Here is a 27,341-nt window from a genome sequence, read left to right on the forward strand (position 1 = left end):
TCTTGGCTCATAGAGGCTCCACAGGCAGCAAGGGCTGCACAAACTGTGGCCACCGCTTTTGCCTTTCCTCCTCCTGGGCAGAGCAAAACAGAGACAGCTACTATTTTACGTGTGATTTTGCTTTGAGAGGGAGAGAGCAGGAAGTGCCTAGGAAATGGTTCATGACAGAAACCTGGAGTTTTAAATAGGAGAGAGGAGGAGGAGAGCTCATGGGCACAGTTTGTGAACAGTTGAAACACTGACACAACAGCAGCAGGGGAAAACCAGACTTCTGCGAGAGCAAGCACATCCCAAGCCATCCTGATGGAAGGAGAGACAGCCCCCGAGGCCAGAGGAGCAGCCAGCAAAGCCACTCGGATCGCCCTCGGTGTCTTTGTGAGTGCCACTGTTGTGCTTGGCGCTGCTCTTTTCTTGGGTAAGTGAAAGCATTGATGCTAACCTGAACACCACCTGTCTGCTGGGTGCCCGTGTTTCTTCTGCCTCGTGATATCTTCTGGTGAAAATCTGAATCTCTTTTTCTTTCCCTCCTTTTTATGTTTATCCTGAAAGGGATATGAATCAGTAAAGGAGTTCTTGTTGTGGGAATCCTAGAGCTGGGAGATGCAATGTGAACTCGTGTAAACTTTTGAATGCTGAATTTAAATTTGGATAATCAGTTGAATGTGTTCTGAGCAGAATTGGGTTGTTTCACAGGACGGAGAGAAACAGGTGAGATTATGCTGATTACGGATTCACCGGTTGTGACCGATGTGGAGTAATAATCTCTGTTTCCTGAAAATCAATCTGTGTAGTGCACACATTTTATGGAATCTTTTGGATTTTCCTTCATTTGGTTTTCATTTAGGGCTTGACTAAAATTCCTGTAGAAAGCCTCAATAGTGCATATGCGTGCACATTTTTTAGGTCCTTCTGTTCTTCTAAGATGGATTGCAAAGTCGCCTGTACAAAAGTCATAAAGAGTGCATCTAGGATGAAATTGAAATATTTTCACCAGATATATAAACTGTAACTAGATGCAACAGAGAAAGAATTAGTTTTTTCCTCTCCCAGATTTTCAATTGCCTGTAGATTGGTTTTGTTAGAAAAACACTTGAAAGCATATGCCTACACTTCTGAAATTATATGTAGAAGTATAAATATGTCCAGAAACTCCAACCAAAGAGGAAGCTATGCTGTGTTGTGTAAGAACTTTGCAGAGTTGGATCCTCTTTTGGAAAAATTCAGCCCAAGTTTTTGTTTCTTTAGACCAACACAAATTTCCCTAGATTGGTGGAAGCCTTGCCTCTAAGCATATCTTTTGCTTTCCTCCAGTCCTTTATGATATTGTGATCTTGTTTGAAAGGTCTGCTTTGTTTATAGTCACAACATAGAAAACAATGTCAGGTTTTCTATAGAATACTTATAGCACCAGGCTCTTTCTTGGTTAGAGTTTTTCTGCTCTGGAGCAATTTCTGCAACATTTGCAGGCAAGTAACTTCTGTGTTAGTGATCCCATTCAAGTCAACAAAACTTTTTATAACTATGAGCAAGTTTGAATCTCCAAATTTCTAGATTTAAAAAAAAAGGTTTTCACTTAAAGAATGCAGTATAAACACCAGAGAGTAATAATGGAAAGATGTTATTTCTTTTTGTCTGCAATAGATTTGTTAGATTTTGCTTAGAGCAATAAAAGCAATAGACATTTAGCATCACAGCTTCTCAAAAATAGAACTACTTTATCCATAGCCCAGGTGTGAAAATTCAAGCAAATATATTAATTCTTGTGGACAGTTTTCCAAGTGTGCCCGTGGCATATTCTGCAGGCAGTGATTCAGTGTCAAAATTTTCATTGGCATAACTGCTAAGAAAAAGAAAATGCTGGCCTTGGGTCAACCAAAATGCTTTAAAGATTTGTTTGGAAATTGCCTGAAATTTTAAACCTAAAGAACCAAGGGAAAAAGTTAGATTGTTTTGGTTTAACATTTTTTCATTTAGATGTTTCCATGCTTCGTTGTGACATGGTTTTGTTTGTTAAGTTTGAGCTTAATAGTTTTTTAGTTATATTTAACAGTAGAAATTGACTTTTTTTTCTGTCCATATGAAACATTTTGGGCACCTCAAGATGTTCTTTTTTTCTTCAGTTTTCATTTATTCTGCAAAACTTGCTGTTTCTGGTAGACGTGAAACAGTTTTCCAGCCTTAGGAGTGAAATGTAGCTTTCTCCTGCTTTCTTCTTCTCCTAGTTGCTGCAAGTCTAAGGTGGATGTGGGAGAACCAGGTTTTGTTATTCAGTGTTCCTTGCTCCTACTGGCTGTGACCTTGTGACTTCAGTGGGAGCTCCCAGGGCAGAGCATCGCTGGGCTCCTGCCTGTGACACTCTGGTGGGAGTGGGGGCTGTGACAGGGCAGGAGCCACCTCCTCCTTGGAAAAAGCAGATTGTTCTCCAGTTCTCTTGGGTGAGAAGTCAGGCAGCTTTGAATCTCAATTTGAGAGCCTCTGCGCCTGACTTGGTAGTCCTTTAGGCTTCTCTCATCACAGGAACGTTCACATTATTTGCTTCTGTACATTTGTATACTGTTTCCCTTATAGATTTATTTTTTAAAAAACTCAATTGTTGTGTGTATTTGTTTAAAAATCTGGAAACAGGCTTATGAAGGAAGAAGATAGGATGCTGAGGGTTATAACCATGACTCTAAGTAATAACATCATAATTAGTTAACAATAAAAAGGCAAGAGAACAAAACTGCAAAGTTTTTCTGTCAAAATTAGCTGTTACTTAAAATGGAGATGTTACCGCCAAAATTTGATTCTAATGATAAAATGTTAAGTTTCCCGGTTGAAAGGGCATTTTTCTTTTGTTTATAATATATCAAAAACACAAGGGCTGCTTCAAATTAAGAATGAAATTATGTCTTGGCTTTTCCCTCCTTTCTCTGCTTTGTTAAGAAAAAAGTCTAGAAACGTTCAAGACCTGGATGGATTCTAAAGGCCTAAATTCTAATCATCCCTATAATGAAGGAAAAAAGGTCTGTTGGGAGGAGTGCAACACAATTAAAAGGGACATTATCCATTATTTGTAGCTCATCATAGTAGTGGCTCAAAATCATGACCTGGAGATCTCCACTTCTCTATTTTCTCCTTCTCTCCAATATTCCAATTACAGTTTTTGTATGCCTCAAAATCTTGTGTATTTCTTGGTTAATTTATAAAGGTGTTTGAGATATTGTGTTTCACTAAACCAATGCAAGCTTTGGAAAAGCTGCCCAGAAATAGTTTTACATTCCAGTTTTTCGGGACACTTGGATTGAAATCCAACTATTTCTATCATTAATTGCCATTAAAACTGTGAGACTGGAAGAGATGAAACAGCTTTATATTCAATTCTAGCTTTAGGACCTTTTGTAAAAAAAAAAAAAAAAAAAAAAAAAAAAAAAAAAATCCCTGGGCTGAAATGATGTTTCACATTTTTATCACTTTTGAACAACATATAACTACAGCAGAAATTTCTTTATAACTATCAGCACTGTTAAAGCTATGGTACCATGATATATTCCATTGTTGGGGTTTTTTTGTTCAGTGTTATTTGCCTTTTTCATTTGTGCTGTGGACTGTTATTAAGATAATGGATATAATGAGACATTTCTTTATGCCTAGTGAGCACATCTAGTGAGTGCTATTTCACCTATCCCCTGGGATTCTCCCTTCCTAATCCCAAGTATCAATTATCTGCATATTTTCTGCCTGAGAGCAGTGTCTGAAATTAGCAATTCCTGTGCTTAAATTTCAGTGGCTGTTGTAATACATGTTTTTAAAAGATGAGCAAAATTAACTGACAATTTCATAGTTCTTCTCAGCAAGGCTTTTGGAAGCAAATGCAATTACAATACTTTTGGGAGACAGTTCAGACAGAAACTGGGTTGTGCCTTACAAAGCGCAGCTATCCTTGTGCCCATTGCAATCTGCTTTTTCCAGGCTGGAATAAGAGACCCTGGGAGGGTGTCCAGTTGGTGTGGGCAGTGCAGTGCTGCTGCAGGGCAGCGTGAGCCCCACGGCTCAGGGGAGCTGTGGAAACCCTGCAGAGGGTGGTGAGAGCGCTCTGTGTCACATTTCCAACCATGGAAGGTGCAACCTGGTCTAGTGGAAGGTCCCTGCCCATGGCAGAGCATTGGAATTAGAGGATCTTTGAGGTCCTTTCCAACCCAAGCCATTCTATTTTCCTGTGTTTCTGAGTTCTGGAGGATGATAACAATGCTGAATTGTTTGTGTCGTGGTGGTGCTCACTGTCAGTGAGTAGGGCTGAAGTGATGCTACTCCAGGCACTGTGCAGAGACAGCCCTTGCTCTGTGCTGCCTGTGAACAAAGAGGGGCAAGGAAAAAGTGGGACAAGGAGGGGGAAATTATTTGTGCAAGCTGCAGTATTTACATAATGTACATTCTAAATATTTACTTAATATACATTCTATTTGCTCTAAATAAATGCAGCCAGAGAAGCACTGGGACCGGAGGCTGCAGTGATATTGGAATGATTGAGTACACAACATTTGGCTGCAGTTGTCAAAATTCATTGCAAGTGATCTCATTATGATTTTCCATTTTGCAGTTAGTCAAGGTCTTATAAAGTTTCATCCGAAGCAACAGTACTGTTTGACTGCAGAATGCATTGAAGCTGGTAAGCAGCAATTTTATCCTCTCAATTATATCATGATTATAGTATGTTAATGAGATATTTATACCATTTAATTTTTTCCCATTATACATTTTACTCAGAAAGCTTAATTAATGAGGGAGAAAGAATGACAACCCCAAAGTTTTTAAAAAGTCACTGTTCAAGTTGCTTCAGTTTTGTTTATTTTGTACAATTAAAATTCATGTTTTAATTTGGTCTAATACTAGTCTAATTAGGTTGACTCAAAGTTTCCCATAGGGGTTATTTTTCTTTTTTTTAATAGGAAACGAAATGTTAGCCTTCAGGTATATTTTTTTGCTTCCTTTCTAGTTAGAAAAGTAGCAAGTGAATTGTTAACCACAGAGATGCTTTTGTACCAAATCTAGGGATTTTAAATTAAAAGAGGGTAGATTCAGACTAGTTATAATGGCAGAAAATTTTGATGGTGAGGGTGGTGACACCCTGGCACAAGTCACCCCGAGAAGCTGTGGATGCCCCATTCTGGAGGTGTTAAAAGGCAGGTTAGATGGGACTGAGCAACCTGTGGATGATGTCCCTGCTTTTTGCAGAAGGTTGGACTGGGTGACCTTTAAGGGTTCCTTCCAACCCAAACAATTCTGATTTTATGACTAGGTACTGAAAAGCTACTGAGTCTTGAGCTTGTAAGACTGATCTCTCTCTTTCACAGACAATAGTAACTGGTAAGAAAGCAGTCACAAAATGGAGCTGAAAATGCAATTACATTCTCCAATATATGGTAGATCAGAATTTGATTTGTTTTCTAGTGAAGTATTCAACTAGAGGTAAACACTGCATACTTACTGAAATGCTAATCACAATCCACTTAAAATGTATCACTACTAAATTCCTCAGGCAATTAATTCTATCATGGCAACAATGGAGAGCCTGTCTTCAGGTGTCTGGCTCCAGCAGCTCATGTTCATGTAGTGCTAAGTTCAGTCGTCGTTGCTGTATGACACTCAAGAAGATTCATTGCAGATATTTTGTCTTTTTTGTTTGTTTGTTTGTTTCTCATTAATCATCATTTCTGGACTGTAGCCTTGTGTAATTCTCTGTTTAAGAAAAAGTGTTCCACAAAGATCAATGTAGTGTCTTTTTACAGCTGCTGGCATCCTGAGCAAGATAAATCAATCTGTAGATCCATGTGAGAACTTCTATCGATTTGCATGTGATGGCTGGATATATAATAACCCCATTCCTGAAGATATGTCCAACTATGGTGTTTATCCCTGGCTGCGACACAATGTGGACCTCAAACTAAAGGGTAAATAGATAATTTCTAAAAGTATTTGGTTGGTTTGTCTCTGTAGCTTGGTAATGGGCTGGGTTTGAGATGGCCAAAAATCTCCACAGTTTTCAGCACTGGATAACATCCAACAGCCTGACTTAATGTTCTCTTTTAAGGTGTGGGTTTTTTTTTTTTTTTTTTTTTTTTTAATTGAAAATCACGTTGAGAGATACTGAATTTAACATAAACAGAATTTGGGAGGAAGTATAGAACTGCTGGGAATTCTGGGAATTCTGCCAGTTAAGAATGAAGGGATGAAATGATGCTGATTATACTGAAAGGAAAAGACGACGGGATTTAACTCTTTCCCCCTTGCAGCAGATGGTTAGACCAGAGTGCAGGAGCTGAGCACACACATGTAAGAATGTCCCAAAATCAATCATCAGTCCAGGGCAGCAGGCTGTCTCTAACAGTGGCCAGCAGGAGAAAAACATAATCAGGTCAAACCGGAGTGATATTTTCCAGTACACTCACCTAGCCCTTGGCAGAGGCAATTTTCAGGCTTCCGGAGATGGAGACTGTTTGGGTGCTGGGTTTCCTTCCCACTGCCATTCAGGCTGCCACTGAAGTACCTGAGCTATCATCAGTGAAACAGAAAGTTGCTTAAGAATGTTTCTGGAGGAAAAAATAGCCCCAGGGTGGAAATGTGTAGGAAGGAAAGGTATTTTAATCTGCATGTGACTTAGCTTTGGGCTATACTCTGCAGCGTGGCTACCTCACCAGGAAGCCTTGCAGACCAACTGGGGAGAAAGGGTGATGATTATTGTTAGGTAGGAAAATCTTGCCAGATTCTTACAGTCTTGGCTAGAAGTGAATCATTCAAAAAAATGCCAGATTTAATATTTTTGGTAGTGTGCTTGGGCTTTGCCCACCTTAAGTACATAACTGACATATTATTTGACATAAGAACCTGGCTTGAGCTCACCACAGGACAGAGGTCAGTTTTAGGATTTAATGCTTAAATATAAGACTTATTTTTCTTTGGATTTTGTGTAGGCGACAAAGCCCTTCTCCAGTTGCTTTCTTCAGTCTTATTGTATTCACTTTTCACATCATTAAGTGTTTTAAAAGCTGCATTTGGGCTCAGAATATGAATTTTGGTTTTCAGCATATTATATGGTCTCAAGATTTGCATTTAAAGTCTGCTGAAGATGTCACAAGGAAAGGAAAAAAAATATTGCCAGAGCCTGTTTTAAGTTATGCTTTTCATTCTAATTGTTCTGCTGCCAGAATTGGGCTGTATTAGATAACAGCACATCCTGCATGAACCATAGCCACAAAGAGGCCAGTCTTAATTGAATATAGAGTAGCAAGCTGTCACTGTCATCCTTAATTTCCTCTTTGTACAGGTCCTAATCAAGGACATCATGCTAAGCCAGATTTTTATTAGGTTTTCTTTCTGCAGTCCCTTTAGAAGTTGCTGATACATAGCTAGAAAAAAATGTGAGACAAAGAAAGAAACATCCAAGTGGGAAGTATTTGCTTAATGGAAACTCCATATCAGATAAAGGGAGTTTATACAAAATTATTTAATAGGAGGGCCTTGGCACAGACAGGGACAAAGATGTGAAATGCTGGTTGGTTCAGGAGTGTTTTTAATGTAACATTGGCCATCTCCTCCTTAACTTTTTCTTCATGAACTGTCTAAAATATATTCTTTGTAATTAAAAAAAAAATAAATAAAGAAAAAGGAAAGTGTTGGTAGCTGAAATAACAAGCATAACTTCACCCTCTAGCTATATTTCTGTTTACTCTTGAGTTATTTCAATATATTAGCTCAACACTGAGTTATTAATTTGTGTATGATCACAACCTTGCTAGCAGAAGTTTAATCAAGAGGAAGAACTCCTGCATAGAGAAACAGTTATAGGGCTGAAGAGACCTTGGACACAAATTTAATCTCTCCTTTCTCAAGAACTCTTAGTAGAACTTTGAACCACATGGTAAATATTCCTGTTTGATATTTGGTAGATTAAAAAAGTGTCAGTCTTTAAAGACCTGGTTATTATGCAAGCTCTATGCTCTGGAATACTTTTCAAATTAAAGAAAACTATTAATCTTAAAGTGATAACATGCTTGGCCAGAAAGACACATTTTTCATATTTGATTTTCTTTGATGGCATGATATTGATGGAAACATTTATTCAGGCTATATATTAAAAAATCATGTTACTTAAATAAACTTTTTGGACATCTAATCTGTTTTCTGGTCCCTGAATGTTCCTGAGCCTGCTCCTGTTCCTGAGAAAGTGATTTTGGGCAAAGACCTGTCACACAGGTTGCACAAGTGTATCTTCAAAATTCTGGAAGCTTAATAATTTTCTTGTTCAGGAGCAATTTCTACAGAAAAAGATCTACAGAATTTCTACAGAAGAAGATAATGTGTAGCAAGTGTAGGAATTAATATGGCCTTACCAAAAAATGTAATTGTAGCCATTTAACGTAATGTACTGCATTAGGTGTTAGTGGGTTTGAGAACAAAGTATTTTGTTTTATTTCTTTTGTGTTTGGTGTTTTGGTTTGTTTGCAGTTTCTTTGGTTGTTGTTTTGTTTGTTTCTTTTTGGTTTTGTGTTTTGGGGTTTTGTTTAGTTTTCTTTTCTTGTGGGTTTTTTCCTTGGTGTGTTTTTGGAGGTTTTTTGAGACTCACAAGAGCAGACAATGTTACAGCTTCAGAAAAGGGCAGAACATTTTCTGTGTCAGTGAAGGTTTTTGGTGCCTTAGTAGGGAATTCCAAAGAGAGGAAATAGTAGTAGGTCAATGGAAAATAGCTAAGAGCTACTGGGTGGTGGAATTTTTGTCTGCATTTTCCCAACAATGGTTCAGGATTAGAACCATTAATTTTGGGGCTCTTCAAAAACTGCAAAATGTAATGTGATAGTTAAAAATACCATTTTTTAAAAGATTTGGGTTTATAATGAGGTAGGAATATATATATAATGCTCCCATGTGTTTCCCTAGCTGTCTTAAGATGCATTCAAGCTAAAATCCTATCATTATTTCCCCTTTAATTTATTTTCCATACATTGTTGGAGGGTCATTTGGGTTTATTTTTCTGTGCTCAGAGGAACCCACAAACCACATGTGTAGCTCACTTTGATCTCCTGGCTATACAAAATAAATAAAGTTCTAGCCTGGAGAAAGTAGTGGTAGGTCTTTCCTTGGATGTGACCTTCAGCAGGATTTCAGGCGTCGTGGAGGAATGTAAAGAAGATAACTGTAGAGAGCCAAAAATATCTCAAAAGCAGAGGCTTGTGGTTTGGGTTACAACCCAAATCTAGGTAAGGGTCATGTAGTATTTAGGTTAAAATTTCTTATAGATCTGTTCCTTATAGAACTTTCCTGTCGAGGACTGAGGTACAACTACCTCCCCTTAACCATTCCTGGCTGGAACAGATTGTCCCTGATGTGAAGCCAGCCTTTCCTTTTCAGCCACACCACAGGCACATGAAAAAGTACCTCACCCTGATTAAGAGCGAACACTCCTAGTGCCCAACAGGCCTCTGATGAGGAGTTCTGTTGGAGTCCCTTGGAGTGCTTCAAAATGGAAAGAATAATTTGGTCGTGGCCTGTGTTGTATGAACAGAAGTGATCTCAAACTGCAACAGCTTCAGCCTTGTGTCAGGCCAAGGCTGCAGTAACTCTATGAGTTACTTAATGTTTTTCCACTCGCTATAAATTTCCTGCAAAGCTATTTGTGTTCCTGATGAATTTTTCCATTTTGATTCATTGACCTCCATTAAGGTTTTAAGAGTGCTTTTGTCTTGCCACTGAAAAGCAAGTGGCTTTTTGTGAAGAGTTCAGAGCTGGAACTCTGAGGCATGTAATTCACTGTTTAATGTTGGTTGTGAACCCAGAAGCTTCTTTTCCTTTCTCTGAAGTCTGAAGGACAATGCTATACAGCTGGCTTATTTATTTCTTTCTTGAGTGACCATGCAGGAAGCAATAAATTAAAAACAAAAACAAAACCAAAAAAACTCCACAAACATTCCTAAATCTCAGAACTGCAAAGGAACTGATTTTAATTATGTGAATAATTTCTGAACATGTCTTCCAGACCTTTTAAATTTACTTTATGACTGTGGAAACCAGTTTACAAATTAAGTCTCCATACTGTTCTTGGTCCAGTGAGACACCTACTTAAGGCTGATGTGCTGTGCTAAGCTTTGTAGAGTGGCTGTTTTCTGAATGTCAGTCAGTTTAAAATGAAGAATTTCCAATGTGGTAAACAGAATGAAATGGAGGCCTTTGAGGAGGATATGGTGTGTGGATTTCTGAAGAACATGAGACAGACAGCAAACAAAATATCTTGGCAGTGTAGGCAACTTTTCCCAAGATAATCTGCAATTATTTCCTTTGGAAAATAAATTCTTTATAAGTAAAACCAGTAAGTAAAAATATCTCTTTGGAAATTTATGCGGGTTTACTGTAGGATATCCTTTCAGACTGATCCCAGGTATTGGTGTTGAGCTGTTGCTGTTGAGTGGTTGCTGTCCTGCACAAAGGACCTTGTGCCACAGGGCCCTTTTAGGGCTGTTTTTTTTCTCCCACCACTCAACTGGTGCCCACCTGGGGTCACTGGGATAGTTTGGAGGTGTCTCATGAAATCTGAAATGCAGCTGCTGACACTCATCCCCAGGTCTCTGTATTAGCTGACATGTCTCGTGATTTGTTTCTTTCAAAGTTATTTGAGCTTTTTGAGAACTGTCCCAAGTATGAGGAAGAATATCAGCAGTAATTAAATTAAAAGAGAATATTTAGGGTTTTGCCTCCAATATATTGCTGGGTAGCTGCTCTTGAATAAATAGAAAGGAGAAAAAAGCAATAGCACTTCATGCTGTTTGTTTGGTGTTTTCTGCAATAAATTGATCTCTCTTCAGTGCTACAGACAGTTTTTTTCAGTGGTCCAGATCTTTCCTCTAGTGGCTTATTTATCTGAATGTAAGAAAAAACCTAAGTGGCACAAGTCAGGTAAATCTCTCCAGGCAAGAAGTTAGTAGCTTTTTGGTAAAATGAAATACTGAAGTCAAAAGTGGAGGAGCCAAGACTTTTTCCAGGCTTTGTGGCTGCTCATAATGAAAACTGTGTTTGTAATGGGTGATTTTGGAAAACCATGAGTACAGAGAGGAGACAATTTTGGTTCCTAAATGAGGTTTAAAGGCAGCACAGTTACTGAGCCGCAGGATTCCCACAGCATCTCCCTGGTTGGGAGACTGGAATGGCATCCTCCTCTGAGGCCTCAGCTAGAACCAAAGTGGGGCATCCTGCTCACTCCTGTTCCTCATGAGGCACATATTTCCCCTAAATTTACAGTGAGCCTGGGGTTTGTATGATATATATCATTCATACTTGCAGATACTGAATTTCAAAATTTTTGATGGCTGTGTTTGGGTGGGTAATTTTACAGAATGAGGATTGATACTTTGGGAGGTGCAGCAACCCATGACATCTGATTCCCATTTTTGACAAAAAAAATTTCCACAAGTACATGTTGAAAGTATTATTGTAATGAAGTAAATATAATGCTTCCATTTAGTATGGAGCTCCACCTAGATTGTAACAATTGGGAAATTTACAATCTTCTGGTGTAAATGCGGTTTAAAATCTTTTGCCAAAGAACTATAATGACATGTGTTATCTCCTAAAGCATAATACTGGGAGGCCAGAGGGGCAGGGCAGGGAAGAGGACAATTCTACTCAAAAGAGTAAGATTTATTATTGAAATTAAATTTATGAACAGAGGCTCTCACCTCCTTATAAAACTATTTTTGGTTTGGTCACAGCTTGTGTTGAGTTATGTTGACTTTTGGAGGAACTCACATGATGGGCTTATCTTTTGATATACAAACTCAGAGAATTTACAAAATCTGAAACTGTAAACAAACAACATTTCCGTTTCAGAAATGTGCTGTGTATTAGGGCACTGGACAGCATTAGGAGGCATTTATGTAAGCACAGCTGTGTGAATGCTATTTCCATGAGAACTTCCATATGCTTAAAATGGATATTCAAGGAAAGAACTGAGGATTTTCTTTTTAAGGGATAAGGGGAAACACTAGAATGTCAGTACATTAGTTGGGTTTATTTGTCTAAATACAGAATCCTTTAATGAAACTGGTATTTGGGAATATATGTTTGTTTCACTTGGTTTATATTCCTTGGGAACTAGAACCTGTATGAATTCATTCATTGCTAGATTTTTCATGAATTCCTGTGGAAATACATATTTTGTATTAATCATATCCTCATGAGTGCAAAATTAATTCATAATGGTTTAAATGTTTCATTGGAATATCAGAAGAATTAATAATCAGAGGCTGTTACTTTCAAGAGTCACTGCTCCATCCATGGTGAGATGAATGCTGCCATCAAGATATTGGCTGATGGACAGTATCTGTATCAAATACAAAAGATAGTTTCCTGAATCGATAACTGGTGTCTTGATCATGATTAAATGCATCTGTAAAAACACAACCAAATCAAAACAAAACCCCCAAAACAAGCAAAACCCCCCCAACCCCCCCCAACCAAAACAATGAAAAAACAAAAGAGCAAAAAACCCAATTTTCCCCCACCAACCAATCACCAACCCATCCTCTCCTCTCAGCTCACAAAATAAAACAAGGGGAGGAGGGAGAAACAGTTTATCAAAACAAGGCAGACTTAGATTAAGGCACCAGCTCTACAAGGACCATTCTGAGGAATGAATTCATGGAGCTGCAGAATACACTGGCACTTTTATTAAAGAACAAATAACAAAACAAACTAGTTACTGGCTTGAAAATATGGAAATTTTAATATTTAATATCTAAGGCATATCTGAGGCTATATAAGCCAACACAAGGCCTTCCAAAGAAGTGCAAATATACAATACAGCAGTTGTAGGGCAACTTGAGAAGAGTCCAGTGCTCTGCATTATTTTATATTCCTGTGTGAACAAGGGGTTTGCCATTATGAAATTTCCTTTGAGTGATTATTTCAAGCACTTATGTGCTCCAGTAAGGTGATTCTGATGACCTGATTATTAGCAATAGGGAAATGAGGGGGGAAAAGGTAATAAAGTAATAGAAGGTTGGTTAAGAAGGGAATGTAAAAAACATGAAAGTGGAAATTAAGTATGTTTTGGAAATATTTAAAAACTGCATTATAAGAGCCAGAAAGGTGTTTGCTATTTTATTTTACTTTAGACACTCAAAGCAAAAAAGCTTTAATTAGGCAAGGATAGTTTTAAGCATATGGTGAAAGATTTTTTGCAATCCTTTTGTGCTAGTTTGTTCTCCCATATATATATTTAGGAAACCGTGGAGAAATCTGGACTATAATTCATCAGAAACTCAAAATAGGTGTTTATAAAATGCTATAAAATATATTTTGTACTGCATTAGGCTTGGACTGCTTCCCTTCCTGTGCTCTGAAACTGAGAATTGTTTACAGCCACCAATGCACAAAGAAAAGGAAGAAGAGTCTTAATGTCAGTAACAATTTAGCAAGTATTCAATTTATTTATGGTGGCAAGAAAATTTTTCATTGCTTTGTTTATTTGTGAGAGAGTAAATATTTTATCTTTAGAGGGTGTATTTTCTTATTTTGGACTTTTGGAAACAAATTTTTGTTTGAAAACCAATCATTTGCAGTTCATTTCTAAGAAAGTGTCTGGTGGGGAAGAAGACTCCAGACTGCACGTGTCAGACTGTGCATAAGATACCTGAACTAGCAAGAAGCACTGCAGAGCAATTAGCAGAAGTAGTAGTTCACAAAAAAAGAAATAAATTTAGGTTAGCTCATATTTTAGGGAAACCTCAGAAACCAAATATTGCTATCAACTACTACTAGAGGAAGGAAGTGGTTTTCCACACTTAAGTTGCCTATCAGGAGATATTCTCAGCAGAACTTGTGTTTCAAAGGCATAAAGGAATTTAATGAGGCCTTGAAATTATGTATTTGAGCTTGGATTACACTGATATCAGACAAGAACTGATGAGCAGGCATCTGCACATCCACTGAGATTTGTCTCTGTGGTATTTTCCAGGCAGGCAAGATCTTGCTTTGTTCTTCTTCCAAGGCTTTCAGATGCAAAACAATTCTGAAATGGAAGCTGGGCAGGTGCATTTGTGTGGGAGTTTGACCTGTGCTATTAAACTGCTCAGAGGGGTAAAATTGTGCTGAAACATTAAATTTGTGTCATACAGCAGATGTCCATGTCTTTTTCAGAAGAGTGCTCTGAGGGAACAGATTTAAGTCTAAAAATAATCTTGGTTTGATGATTCTTGTCTTGATCCCAAGAAACACGTTCAGCTTGAAATACCAATCAAGTCTGTCACTTCCTTTTAGAACATACACACATACATATGTACATACATATATACATGTAATATTCTTCACTCTTCCCTCTAGACCCCCTTCCAGCTATCAGTCCCTTTTCCAAACTGATGAGAATAAAACATATGTATCAGATTTCTTCCTTGGCTATTTTGTAAGTTGGAATGTTGCATTCTAATTAAATTCTTATTTTCATGTATCAAGACAGGAATGTTACCATTGGTTGAATGAGATAAGCAGTTCTGTGTATAATTTTATAAGCTGTGGCCAGTGCTTTTATTTTGGGCTAGATCATTGTGCCACTCGTAGGCACAATGAAACTTATCACTGCCACCTCTCTTTCCTTTTGGACTCTGAAAAGGAGGAACTGGAAACCAGATACTCTAAATGAATGTCAGCTGGCCCCAAACCATTCTGAAACGATCACTCTTGCAATGTGTAAGCTCATGTTGCTTCAGACTGTACATTTGTCTAGCTGTGATGTCTTTAACAGCAGTGTGGTTTTAAGGATTTTTGTGTGCCCTTTGGCATCCTGGCTAAATCTTTGCTTTGTGAACCACACTGACCTTGGCTTCTGAAACCCAGTGCACTGAGAGTTCGAAGAGAGGGCGATGCCTTTGTGCTAAACAACCCCAGTGGCACAAATGCAGTTGGATACTTGTGTTTAGAGGTTACTTTTCAGGAACTCTTTTGCCATACCTCTTAAGTGTGAAGGAAATACGGTAATTAAGGGTTAGACATTCTTAAGGAGGACTAGATTAATCATAATTATCTCATAGTTCAGGGACATCAGGGAATTACATTCTGCGCACATATTGTGTGTTTGGTTTAATTGCTAAACTCCAACCAAGGTTTGAGAAGGTTTTTCTCTACATTTAAGAGGTAACTCCTCACAAAATACCTTTAAGAGAACCTGCTTCTGACATCAGAGGATCATCTGCAATTGTCCAAAAGATTACCTGGGTTTTTATTTTCACATAAGTAGTACATAACAGTGCTAACTTAGGGAGGAAACAAAGGTTGTCACTGATAGCTGGAGATAGGAACAGCTCTTTAAATTATTCTTCTCATCAGTTAAGAAACTCAGTTCTTATAGCTGTAGAGCACAGTGAGGGAGGGTGACTTGCAGAGACTTCATTGCTCAAGTGTTGAAAGAGAAATTCTCTGTCACTGGGTATTTGCAAATAAACCTGCTGAATGTGTAGGCCCTTGAGCTGCTTTCTGAGTCTGATCCCAAAAAGAATGCATTACAAGCTGCTTTTACTTTAGTGCTGAGGATCATCTGGGAAATGCCAAGCAACTCCCACTGTCTCTGAAATTAAAGGGACTGAGGGGCATTCACTGTCTCAAAAGGATGAAGCTCTTTGAGTGTGTGGATCAAGTTCAGCAAGCTTTCTGCTCATAAAGGAGCACTATTCCAATCACTAGGGCTCTGACATGAGTTAGGTAGGGAGCAATCTGTGGCTCACTTTCTTTATCTGCAACAATGGATAATGGCTGTGTCTCCTCAGTCTGTCATGTCTAAGAGTGCTTTGAGATCTGTATCCTAAATGTACAGAGTGCAATGGCAGGAGTAACCACTGGATTATTTCCTATGACCTTTTTTGTGTCACAGGCAACTACATTACCCATGTAATGTAGCTCACTAACTTGCACTGGGATAAAACATAATTGACTTTGGGGTAAAGTTTATTTCCCCAAAAAGCATGAAGTCTTGAAAATATTAAGGGGCAGAGAAGCCACTATCTCCTCTGGTTGCTGGTTCCAGTGGTCAATCATTGTCACTGCTGAATTTGTCTTCATTGTTCAACAGTTGGCTTTCTTTGTGCCTTTTTTTTCGATAGACTAAAGATCTCTCTGAAAATGCACCAAGCATTTTCTAAAGGTGTTTTGATACTGTGATCCCATCACCCTTTCACATTTCTTGTGAGAAAAATCATGTTCTTTCATTGCATGCTTTTTTGTCCCTCCCTTCTATTTCTCAAGCCACACCCTCCAAAGAAACAACTCAATTGTTTTGATATTTTTCTGCCCTCTGTCCAACTGTCTAACATTGTTTTTACAATTCAGACAGCCAAAGGGCAGGCTGGGCTTCAGTCTGTCTCTGCAGTCTGTGTACACACAAAGATCATCTCCCCACTTTGATATTTCTCTGGTTTTGCAGTCCAAGACTCCTGTCTGTTCTAACATTGCCCTGGGAGTTCATGCTGAATTATTTGTCTGCTTCTAGCCTTTCACTCCTCCAGGGTTACAACTTTCCAGGAAATGGGATGTCCCTTGGGGTTTTTTTATAATTTTTGTTTGTTTACAGTCGAAGCATATTCCCTGGGGGATGTTTGCACATTGAGTTGTTGCTCTTCAAGATACAAAGCATAAAAAATATTTCAGATCATTGTCAGATATCACTGTGCAAACACTTGAGCTTGCATTTTCCACACAGAGCAAATGTTTGTAAAAGGATAAGGACAAAAACTACTGGAGAAAATGCTACTGTCTTTGCTAACAATGATTTCTCTATATCCAAGGTTGCAAAATGCAGAGAAAACTTTTATTTTTCTCACTAGAATAGGAAATATCCTCATGAATAACATAGTATCTCTCAGGATTTCAACTATATATGTAGAAAACTGTCTGATAGGGTACAGTATATATGCAATCTGATCAGGACACTGATAAATTGAATCAATATTTCTAATCTGAATAGATGGAGTGCGTGTTTCTTTTCTCTGCAAATCTGGCTTTACAATCCTTTTCATGCTGTCCAAGCCAGAAGAAGGAAAGGTACGGGATTTCTTGGTACCATAAATAAAATATGGTGGTTTAAAACCAAAGTGAAGCTGTGCAAGACAGTGGGCTGGAAAATCAACAAGGGTTGGAAATGGAAAGTAAGATTAAAGGTAGAATTTAGCCACAAGACTATCCTTAGCAGCTTTAGAATAGTATGCAGTTAAATAAACACATATGCAAAGCTTACTTTGTAATGTGCCTTGCTCTCACTTTTAACAGCAGATGATTGCTATTTACTCAAGGGTAGTGAACCACAGGAAGCTGGCCTTTTTTAGCCCTCTTGCCCTGAAAAAGAACTATGTGAAGGCAATTCAATATAAACTCTCTTCTTTCCTGTTGCAGCACCCAACCCCCAGCTGTGCCTTTTTTCCTTGACTGTATATCTGAGCATCTCCAGTTCAGACAAGTGGAGATCACTCCCAGCTATGGAGTGGTATTTTGCTGGTGATGCTGAGACTTTGTGCTTTATATGAGAATCAGGGAGTGCAATGATGCAAAACACGCCTGACCTGAGGTGAGAGAAGTTCAGGAACCTTGACTGCAATAAGAAATTTTGCACCCCCAACGCCTTGGTACAAGAAAGTGAATGATAAAGCCACTTGCAGCCTCAGAAAATTTAGGATATTGTGAACACCTTTAGCCAGTTTCTGACTGTGCAAGTGGTAGCTGCTTAATGAGATGAGTTATGTTATTACAGAACTATGGAGTGCAATTGACAATAGGTGTTGATGCTTGCCATAACTAAGTTTTATGTGAAGGGAAGCATAAATCTTGTATTTGGGCATCCTGTGCATGTGGAAACATAACAATGAGGTGCTGAAGTCAGTGATAGAGACCAAGATCTTTTTTTAGCCCAAAGAGAATGACTTTGGAAATAATTTAAAAGTGAATAAAGTGAAAGATGTAATTGAAAAAGAGCTCTTTTGCTAAAAAACCCATTCAAATATATTCTTGATATTTGGCTAAGGAAATGGGATCCAAACTGTATATTCACCTGGCTTAAGCAATGCTGGTTCACTTTGTTTGTCCTGGTGATTTTTGGTTATGATATTCCACTTTGTAGGCAGGGCAGTGGTATAACTCAATAGCAGCAATAAATTGTTAGATTTTGGTTGATGGTAATAACAATTCTGTGCTTTTTCAGATGCCTGGACATCAGCTTAGGTCGTGGTTTCTTTTTAACCTCTGCAGGCAGATTGCTATTCTGTGTCTAGTGCTGTATCATTCAATTGAGAACTGACAAATGAGCTATTATTTTAAGGGTGTCTTTTCAATACTGTTGGAGTGATGTGTATTTCCTAATCTGATCAAAACTATTGATCAGACTTACAATTCTTTAGAGGTACAATTTTGGTGTCCTAAAATGTAAGATTGCTTTAAGGAATTTGAACTTTTAGTTTGAAACAAGAAAGCAAGCAAGCAACACAGCTCCAAGAACAAGCTCAGTGTCCTTCTCAGTGCTAAGTGAGCCATTCTAGTCAAAATGTTGGTAGTCCTGATCTCTCTAACTAGGTCATAGTTTAAGGAAACTGTGCGTAAGGAAAGCCTATCAGACCTTCTCAGTGGATTTATACGGGTACACACAGTTCCTTAGTGAGCTGTGAGAGTTGGAGCTTGGAAAGACAAAGTTAAAAACTAAACAGCAAATCTGTGGTATCTTATGAGGCACAGCATTGACTGGTCTTTGGTGGTCTTTCTCTTCCTTTCCTTTGAAAGACAACAAAGGTTTTGCTTACAGTTTGGGGGCAAGACAGAAAATTTCTGAAGGTATTACAGTTTTTCAAAGTGGAAAGGCTATTCTCCCAGACAGCTATGGTTCAGGTGAACTTTTTGAGCGAGGTTCAATTTGCTCTCTGTGTGTCACTGGCTGGCATTTCCCTTACTGTAGATGAGAGCCCGAAATCCATGCCGTGTGTCAGGAGGTGAAGCACTGCTCAGAGAGTGTGGGATGGCCCTGGGGCAGGTTTGTTCAGCTTGCAGAGTCCTGGGAGAGCACAGACTGAGCTGCTGCCTCCCCCAAAGGCTGTCCTTTGAGACCAGTGTGCATTGACCCACACAAACAGAAATGCTCTGTATGGAGTGGGTTTGTCAGAGCCTGCAGCTGCAGCCAGGCTACTCACAGGACCCAATATTGCTAATTTAAAGAGAGCCTGATGGGCCTACATTGATTTCAATCACAGTAGTGACTTTCTTTCCATGAATAAACAACCTCTAGACTAATTGATTACATATATCTTTGATCAGTATGCTGTGCTCTTGCCTTTTCTTGCTATTCATCTTCAAGAATTTAAGTACTCAAGGACATATAAAATCCATATATATTTGTGAGCTAAATAAGAAGCAAATTTCTAAATCTCGTATTTGGATTTTATACTAGCTAATGTAGAAATCACGTGGACATGAGCAGTGCTCCAGGTCTGAGCCTCTAAATCTTTCTGAAGACTTGAGGTTAAGGCTGGGAAATCTCCATAGCCTAAAGACTATCCATGGATTACACCCCCTATTTCAGTGTCCACAGGATTCAAGCATCTTATTAAGTCTGTCATGTTAGATCCCTGGATATTATGTTATCTGAACTGAGAATTGTCTTCAAAAAAGAATTCTGAGCAAGCTGGCAGCATCTACCCCACCTCACTCTCTGCAGTAGTGAGGTGGGGTAGATGTCACATTAATGACATGGCTTAATGGGAAAACACCAGGTCTGATTTTAACACAATTTGATAACACAGTTATATCTCTAGAGTTGATTTTATTGGCTCTTATCATCTTCTCTCTTGAGCTTTAGCCATTGGATTTTATTAGCTTCAAAGTTTCATGGTTGTACAGCTCACTGGCAAAGACAGAAATTATTGTAATGGATTTAATGGGAGGGTAGTTTTTCATCCTTAATGTTATGGAGGATTCATTTATAATTTCTTTTAAAATGCATTTAAAAAATATGAATGAGTCTGATTATGCTGCTCAGAATTGTGCATACTGAACATATATATAGATGATTTGCATTATATTATGTTTAACAAATTGGGAAATATTAGAGGATTTGAAACCAGAGCTATCCTCTTCACAAGTATTTTTATGGAAAAATCTTATTCATTACTAAAAGAGAATAATCTCATTAAATTTCTTAAGGGTCTAAGCAAAAGAATTGGGCAATGGGGTGTTTGTTTGTTTGTTTAGGGAGAAAAAGGATTGGAGGGAGAGAACGAGTGTCATTTGCTCATCAGTATGGTATTCCTTGAGTAACAAAGTAATAAACAGTTTGAGGTCTGCATTATGGTCCCCTGAGTGCTCACATGAGCTCAGGTGGGGAATATCTAAGAGGTGCAGCATGGCTGGTTCCTCAGAGTGCTACGGAAATTTTGGGAAATAAATGCCTTAAAATCCTGCCTCAAGCAGTGAGCTCCTAATACTGAGACAAGCTGTGCAAACCCAGGCTGTTCTCAGCTGTAGAACCCAGCAGTCACACCCACCTTTCGCTTCCCAGGACAGAAGGCACTGTGGGGTGGACTCTGGCAAGCTGCTGAAGAGCAGGGCTGGAGAGTGAGCAGCTGCCACTGTTTGCAGGGGGATGCTGCTTTTGGATGGCAGTACCACCACCTCCTCAGTACTCTGCATGTCCCCAGCCGTGGCAGAGGAATTGCATTGATCTCGATCCGGCTCCATGTGGGAGCTGTTTGGTCTTGCCATGGCTGGTGTTACAGAGTCTCAGTGCTCCTCTGCATTCACAACCTCTGGGACTCTGGTGTTGCACTTTGTTCTCCCTTTTGCATGGAGTTTCTAGGCACATTTGCACTGTGCTGCCTCTGCTCATTTGAAACCCAGAGGCCTGGGTGGTACTTTGGCACAGGGTAGGGAGTCTTGAATTTTTCCAGGCTTTTTAGCTCTGGCTGAGCACACAAGAAAAGGAACTTGATACCAGCAAAGCCACTCCTTCCAGTGGTCCCTGTAACAATAAGGTAAGGCTGTGTAGGACCTGCTTGGGTCTTGCAAAACAGACAGTCTAACAGAGTTTGCCAGCCCTGTTCCTCTGCTGTGCTCCAGAGTTACCTGCTTCTCTCGGCCATGGAAGTGCTTGTGCTGTGCAGCACCTGAGCTGGCAGATCTCTCTGAAGCTCCTCTGTCTCTGCATTTAGACACAGTACTTTTTATCTGCAGCTGCATTGTGGCTGATTTACAGCTTTCATCTAGGATCCTGTAACATTCTCGTTAAGGCCTGATTTCAAAATGTGCCAGCACCAGAAGCTGAGCTACTTAAAATTCCTGACTCCCTGCTCTGTGTGTTGGTTGCCACCCTTACCCCACGACTGCCTGTGACCTCAGTTTGCTGAGGGTAGCTGGATGTGAGGATGAGTAACAAGCTGGATCTGTCATTTGGCTTTATATCAGTTCTCTTTAAAGTAAATTAAAAAAAAAAATCCTTCTTTGTTAGGGGTTGAAAAAGGTGCAATTATGTCTGTGCTACTGCTGAAGTATACATGGAGCCTCATACTTAATTAAACAAATGCTATGATTAAACCAAATGCTGAAACAGGCAAACAGTGTCTATGTTTTCCAAAGTATTGAAAAAAATTATTTGTTTTTCAGCATTGCTAGAGAAACCCATCAGCAAAAGACGAGACAGTGAAGCTGTACAGAAGGCCAAGATCCTTTATGCATCCTGCATGAATGAGAGTAAGTGGATTGATTTGAGGAGGACATAGATGCATTCCCTGCATTTATAAAGGGAGACCTTTTCACTCTCTGCAGAGCTCTGTGAAGCTCTGTGCAGATGCATGGATTTTGCTGGTATGGATTCAACTGAATGCAGAGGGTCATTTACAAATCTGAAGCTGGCTGTTGAGACTGAGGTACACTCAGACACAGGAAGTCAGTGTTAGATAAACCTCTGCCTGTCTGAACTGTGAAGAGATATTTATCTGTGCAAAAGGATGCTAAACTGTGCCCCAGAGTTGTGGGGTTAGTGCCTGGGGTTAGTAAATCAGAGGAATCCTTTGATGAAATTCTAGTACTGATATTTTCAAGAGCCTGTTGCTCATCACCTTCTGGATTTCTCTAGATCTGTTTAATCAAAACACTACCCCAAGGCTGGGTAGAGACAGTCCTGGACTCTTTAACTCTGGTACCTGCATGTCAAGCAAGTTAGCTACGTTTGCAGAGTGCTTTTCCTTGGCTTGTAAATGCTGCTGTAAGGTAATGTACCCTAATTCAGGACACGTGACTACTCTTAGGTAGCTGCACAGGTGAAAGAACACTTGGAAGTCCCTGTTGTCCTTCTGACTCTTTCAGGATTTATTTCCAGCACAGTTTTCTTCCAGCATGGCCCGTTTGACTGCCAGCAAGTGAGACAGCCTGCTCTAAAGCCTTGGTGCCCAGATGCTGCCCCTCTAGCATTGATTATGATCAGTAACCTCCCTCCCCAAAACCAGTGAAGTTTCTATGCTAATTCCTAAGCAAGGAGTGTTTTTTTAAATTTACTTAATGCCAGCCTTGGCCTTTTTTGAAAGGCACTGACTTGCTTCTCTTATTCTTGATACAGATAAACAGGGTTGAACTTTTATGCTGCTGTGCTCTCAGGCAGAGAAGAGGCTTTGAGTTTCAGCTATTGTGATTGCCTTACCTGGAAATCAATCGATGCCAATAAATCTTTGTCTTGTGTGGCTGCTGTTGCACTTGAATTGTCTGGAATGTAATTGTTGTCACACTTTGACATTTCAGATAAAATTGAAAAAGCAGATGTGAAACCCCTGTTAAGCATACTGAAGCATTCACCTTTCCGCTGGCCTGTGCTGGAATCCAATATTGGACCTGAAGGGCTGTGGTCAGAAAGGAGGTTCAGCTTAGTCCAAGCCTTGGCAACTCTTCGTGGCCAGTACAGCAGCTCTGTCTTCATCCGTTTGTATGTGGCTGCTGATGACAAAATCTCCAATCGCTACATCCTGAAGGTACAGTACAGCATTTAACAGGTTACTTTGCAGGGTATCTTATGGTCTCTTCTTAAAAAGCACGTTTACATACCAAATGTTTCCATTTGATTGTGGTTGTTATTATCTACTTGCATACAGATGTAGATAGGTGCCAGTTTATGGGAATGTAGATGCCACTAGCAACCATATGCTATTGAAAGCATTTCTGTACAGGTTTTCTTCTTTCAAACAGAAAAAAACCATAAAAAATGTCCGGTAGACCAATAGCCAGGGTCTATGTGCATGAGAATAAGAAGTCAATATCTAATTCTTTATTGATGCTGCTTACGACTCTTTGGTTGCATGAAGAATGCTTTTTGTCTGTGAGGATGAAAAATGATCCATCAGTAGGAGATATTTTGAACTTGAGCTGTTTTTCTTGAGATGGAAACACTTAATCTGGTGCTTATACAGCACCTTACCATGCAGATTTATCCCAAGTACTTTTAAACATGAAATAAGAGAATTTACCATTTTCCTGAAATGCTATTGCTTTTAGACCAAAACATTACCAATTTATTGACAGTGCATGGCATTACACAACAGTTTAGTAAGAAAAAGACTCAGTAAATGTTGCCTCTCTGTAGTCTGCCAAAACTCCAGATAAAATTGTATAACTGTGGCAAGACTGAGACTTAAACAACAAATGCATTGTTGCTTAAGAATGAGTTTGGATGAGTAGCTAGAGCAGACCCTCTCACCATAGCTACAAGAAAATACTTCATGAAGGCAGGAGAGAAATTACATAAGGAAATAAGAAAGTTATGATGGCATTCATCACAGCAAAATACCAAAAATAACAAGATATGATCCTTATTTTGTTAGCATCTTGGCCAGCTGTGGGAATGTAGCCAAGAATACATTGTATTTACGGACTGCGGTGGTACTGGAGTGGATATCAGTTGTAAGTCAGTTCTTCCACATGTCTTTTGACTGAGGCATTTAACTGGCATAAAGTTGAAGAGTAACTTTTCCCCATCTCTAGGACATTTTCCTGGATAGCCAATGGCAGATCAACAGTTTGCTGTATTAAAGATGTCATTCTGCTACGATGCTGTTGAGATCCTGTGAGGTTTTTTTTCAGCTGGAGACTCACTCAAAGGAACTGAAGCAGAAAAATCAGGGAGATGTTTATTTGGGTATCTCCTGTCATAATATTAGAGTTCAAGTCACCTGTCTGTAAATGGCTGGGCAGGGACACCCTCACTGCTGGTCTCTTGAAAATGATTCATAACCAGCAGTACCTTCTACTCGCTATGCTTAGGGCCCCCTAGGAATTAAATATCTAATTGGAGCACTACATGCCATGAATAACGTATCATTCTGTAGGGTATTCTGATGTTAATTTGATTAGGACCTTGATCTGCAGAATGCATCAGCCAGTGCTCTACTTTGTCCATGTTTTAACAAATCCCTTGGGGTGTAGATATACCATAGAGTATTTCAATCTGCTTGTGAAAATGGCTTTATTGCAAAATTCTTTTTGTTCAGCATTGCAAAATCAACAATGGGTTATAAAAAAAGTGGAAACTCCAAATAAATCTTTATTCAGCATTCAATATTATTTTTCTTTTTTTTTTCTTTTTTTTAATGAGTGCTGAAGCAGTTGGCTGACTTCTTTTGTTTATTTCTCATATTTGTGCTCCCTTGATTTAATGTGCTGTCAAATCTAATTCTTAAGACCAGGGAATTTGAATAAGCATTTAATGTAACAGTCATATAATTGAAATTATCCAAAAAACATGAAGTTAACTATTGCAAAGACACATGTATGAAAAGCATAAGAGTATATATTTTTTGCATTATTGTGTTGAGAAGAGAAAGTGATGCTGTTTTACAAGGAATGAGAGTTACACTGAGTGTCACAATTACTCCTTTTTGAGGGTGGTTTGTTTTATTTGTTTTTGGTATATTTTAAAGGTTGTGAATATCAGCTACTAGAAGAAAAGACTGCATTTATTTATTCACTTTAAATTCTAAGTTTTATTTATTTGTTACATGTAGAAAATGTCAAATATAACCTAAAGTACTTAGATTTAAAAGACTTATATTAATTATATGAATAGATACAATCTATGGTCACTAGTCTTATCTTTTAAAAAAAATTGTGGCATCAAACCAAAAATGTTTAGGACATCAAAGCAGTTGTTTCTGCTCATCAAAGCAGTTGTTTCTGCTCCAATCAGTATTTTATTCAGAGTTTGGAAGCTGGTTAATTGAAGTTTCCAGCTTTGGCTTCCATACCCTAACCCATCTTGATCACGTTGAAAAGTTCTGGGAAATCTCAGTTCCCAGTAATTATTGTAAAATATATGTTGTGCACTGATTTTTATCCTGGTTAGGAATTTGAAGCAGTATGCAAATATTCCATGTAGATGTTTCACTCCAAACACTAAATGCAGATCTCAAACTTTCATGCCTAATTCCAATATTAGGGTGAATGTAGACCAGAAAATCTGATCTATGTTTAGATGGAAAAGATAAATGAAGGTCAAAGTTCCGTCTGGACAACCAGACACCTTTAGTTAAAGTACTGGGAATGTAACAATATCCTGTGCATGCAATCCTGGCTGGTAGCCACTTCAGTTTCAGTTCATCTGCTCAAAAGACTGAGTGCTGGTCTAGGGTGAAGCTCAAAAGTGTAACCTCAGTTTCAGTCAAAAACCCCCAGTGATATCTCTCAGATAGACAGCAGCTCACATGCTCAAGCACCTCAGGGGAATTTGGTGCACACACTAGACTGGTGTGGTCCCAAGCTGACTCTTGCACCCCTGAAATAGGTGTAGGATGAATGCATGCATGGTTATCAGCACCAATGGTTTTATCCTGTAGGCTCAGTCCTTCTGCATTTCCTACTAACTGATGTAGCTGTTTTAAACACCCAAATCACACCTGTGATTCTTTTCTTTAGGTGACTTAGCTATTGCAGGGGTCATCTGAGGCTCCCCTGATCACAGGAACGTGATTTAGTTAATACCTGTCAGCACAGCATAGCATTTCCTTGTTTTGAAATCCCATCAAACTCAGACTGGTGCAGTGGCAAATATTTGCACACAACTACTGTAATTGCCATAAAAATATGAACCCTTCCAAAGTTTCTTATCAGTTTATCTTTGAATATGATGAATTTAGCTGTTAAATGTTACTTTGTGTTGTTTTTAACAGCTTGATCAAGCAAGCCTCTCTCTGTCATCTCGAGAGGATTACCTAGAAAATACCACAGAAGCCAAATCTGTAAGTATTGTTGGCTGGAAAATAGAGCCACCATTTTCCCCCTCATCTTTTTTCATTGTTGGTTTTGTTTCACTGAGTTCCAAACTGAGAAAGGGTTGTGCTTTGTTTGGATTTGGGGTTTGCAGGGTAGCAGAAAACACCACTTCTATCAAAACACTCTTGAAAAGTTTCCTAAGTGAAGCTTGCAATTTTATACAAGTACTTCTGTCCCATGGTGGCTACTGTATTAGTTGGCCTAAAATACTGGTGTACATTTTTACATATTGTCTAATCATTTTAAAGAGCTGAAAGTTGTCAGCCTAATCCAGAACTGTCATTTGCATTTCCTGAGATTTGTACTCCCTGAACCACTGTAGTTATCTCTGTCATGCATGGTATTTTTACAGTGTCATTTCTACTTTTTAACTTGCTTGGCATTCAAGGTAAGGAAAGCACAACCTTGCTTCTTAAGGCTTGGAAGTATTATACTCCTTCCTATAGCTGGGCATTTCTGTTCTGCTGCTACAACTCTACTCAAGAGCAAATACTGTTGTCATTTCAGTCTTTCTTTTTCTTTACAGTACCGAGATGCCTTTTTGCAGTTCATGGTTGATACAGCAGTGCTTCTGGGTGCAAACGCCTCCCGAGCAGAATCTGATATGAAATCAGTTCTGAAACTGGAAGTTAAAATAGCAGAGGTTGGTAATCTAATATAATCCTTTATTGAAACAAAAAGCCATTATAGCAACACTGTTAGCAACAGGTATTTTAGAAGCAGAAGGAAAGGAGCAGATCCTGATGAAGAAAGGATGAATAATATTTCTCTCTTGGCTAATTGTTAAACTGTAAATTTTAGTCCCAGAGGAAAAACCTTAGCGAAATACCTTTGGTGTTTTAAAACATAATGTCAGCCAGGCTGACCAGAGGCAAGCCTGGGGTTGGCATGGCAATGTTTGAGGGGTGGTGTATCAGCAAGGTCCTTTGGTGTGCCACCTCAGTGGAGGTGGGAGATGGAGATCCATATGGTAACAGAGATACAGGGGTTGTTGATGTGTTAGAAACTGTGGAAGTGCCTGAGGATGGTCCCATATCGATTAGGTGACAAGA

General features: G+C 38.9%; 1 protein-coding gene across 1 annotated transcript in view; it reads left to right on the forward strand.

Moving 5' to 3' along the window:
• The window catches only part of PHEX (phosphate regulating endopeptidase X-linked), a 96,878-nt gene continuing 69,537 nt past the window's right edge, over positions 1 to 27,341 (forward strand). The window contains exons 1-7 of the mRNA XM_066313967.1: positions 1 to 415; positions 4,580 to 4,648; positions 5,769 to 5,930; positions 21,643 to 21,729; positions 22,774 to 23,000; positions 26,187 to 26,255; positions 26,816 to 26,932. Of these exons, the coding sequence (XP_066170064.1) occupies positions 304 to 415; positions 4,580 to 4,648; positions 5,769 to 5,930; positions 21,643 to 21,729; positions 22,774 to 23,000; positions 26,187 to 26,255; positions 26,816 to 26,932 (843 nt within the window). The 5' untranslated portion in view covers positions 1 to 303. The remainder of the gene's footprint in view (positions 416 to 4,579; positions 4,649 to 5,768; positions 5,931 to 21,642; positions 21,730 to 22,773; positions 23,001 to 26,186; positions 26,256 to 26,815; positions 26,933 to 27,341) is intronic.

Source organism: Sylvia atricapilla, chromosome 2 (genome assembly GCF_009819655.1).
Source record: "Sylvia atricapilla isolate bSylAtr1 chromosome 2, bSylAtr1.pri, whole genome shotgun sequence".
Lineage (NCBI taxonomy): Eukaryota > Metazoa > Chordata > Aves > Passeriformes > Sylviidae > Sylvia > Sylvia atricapilla.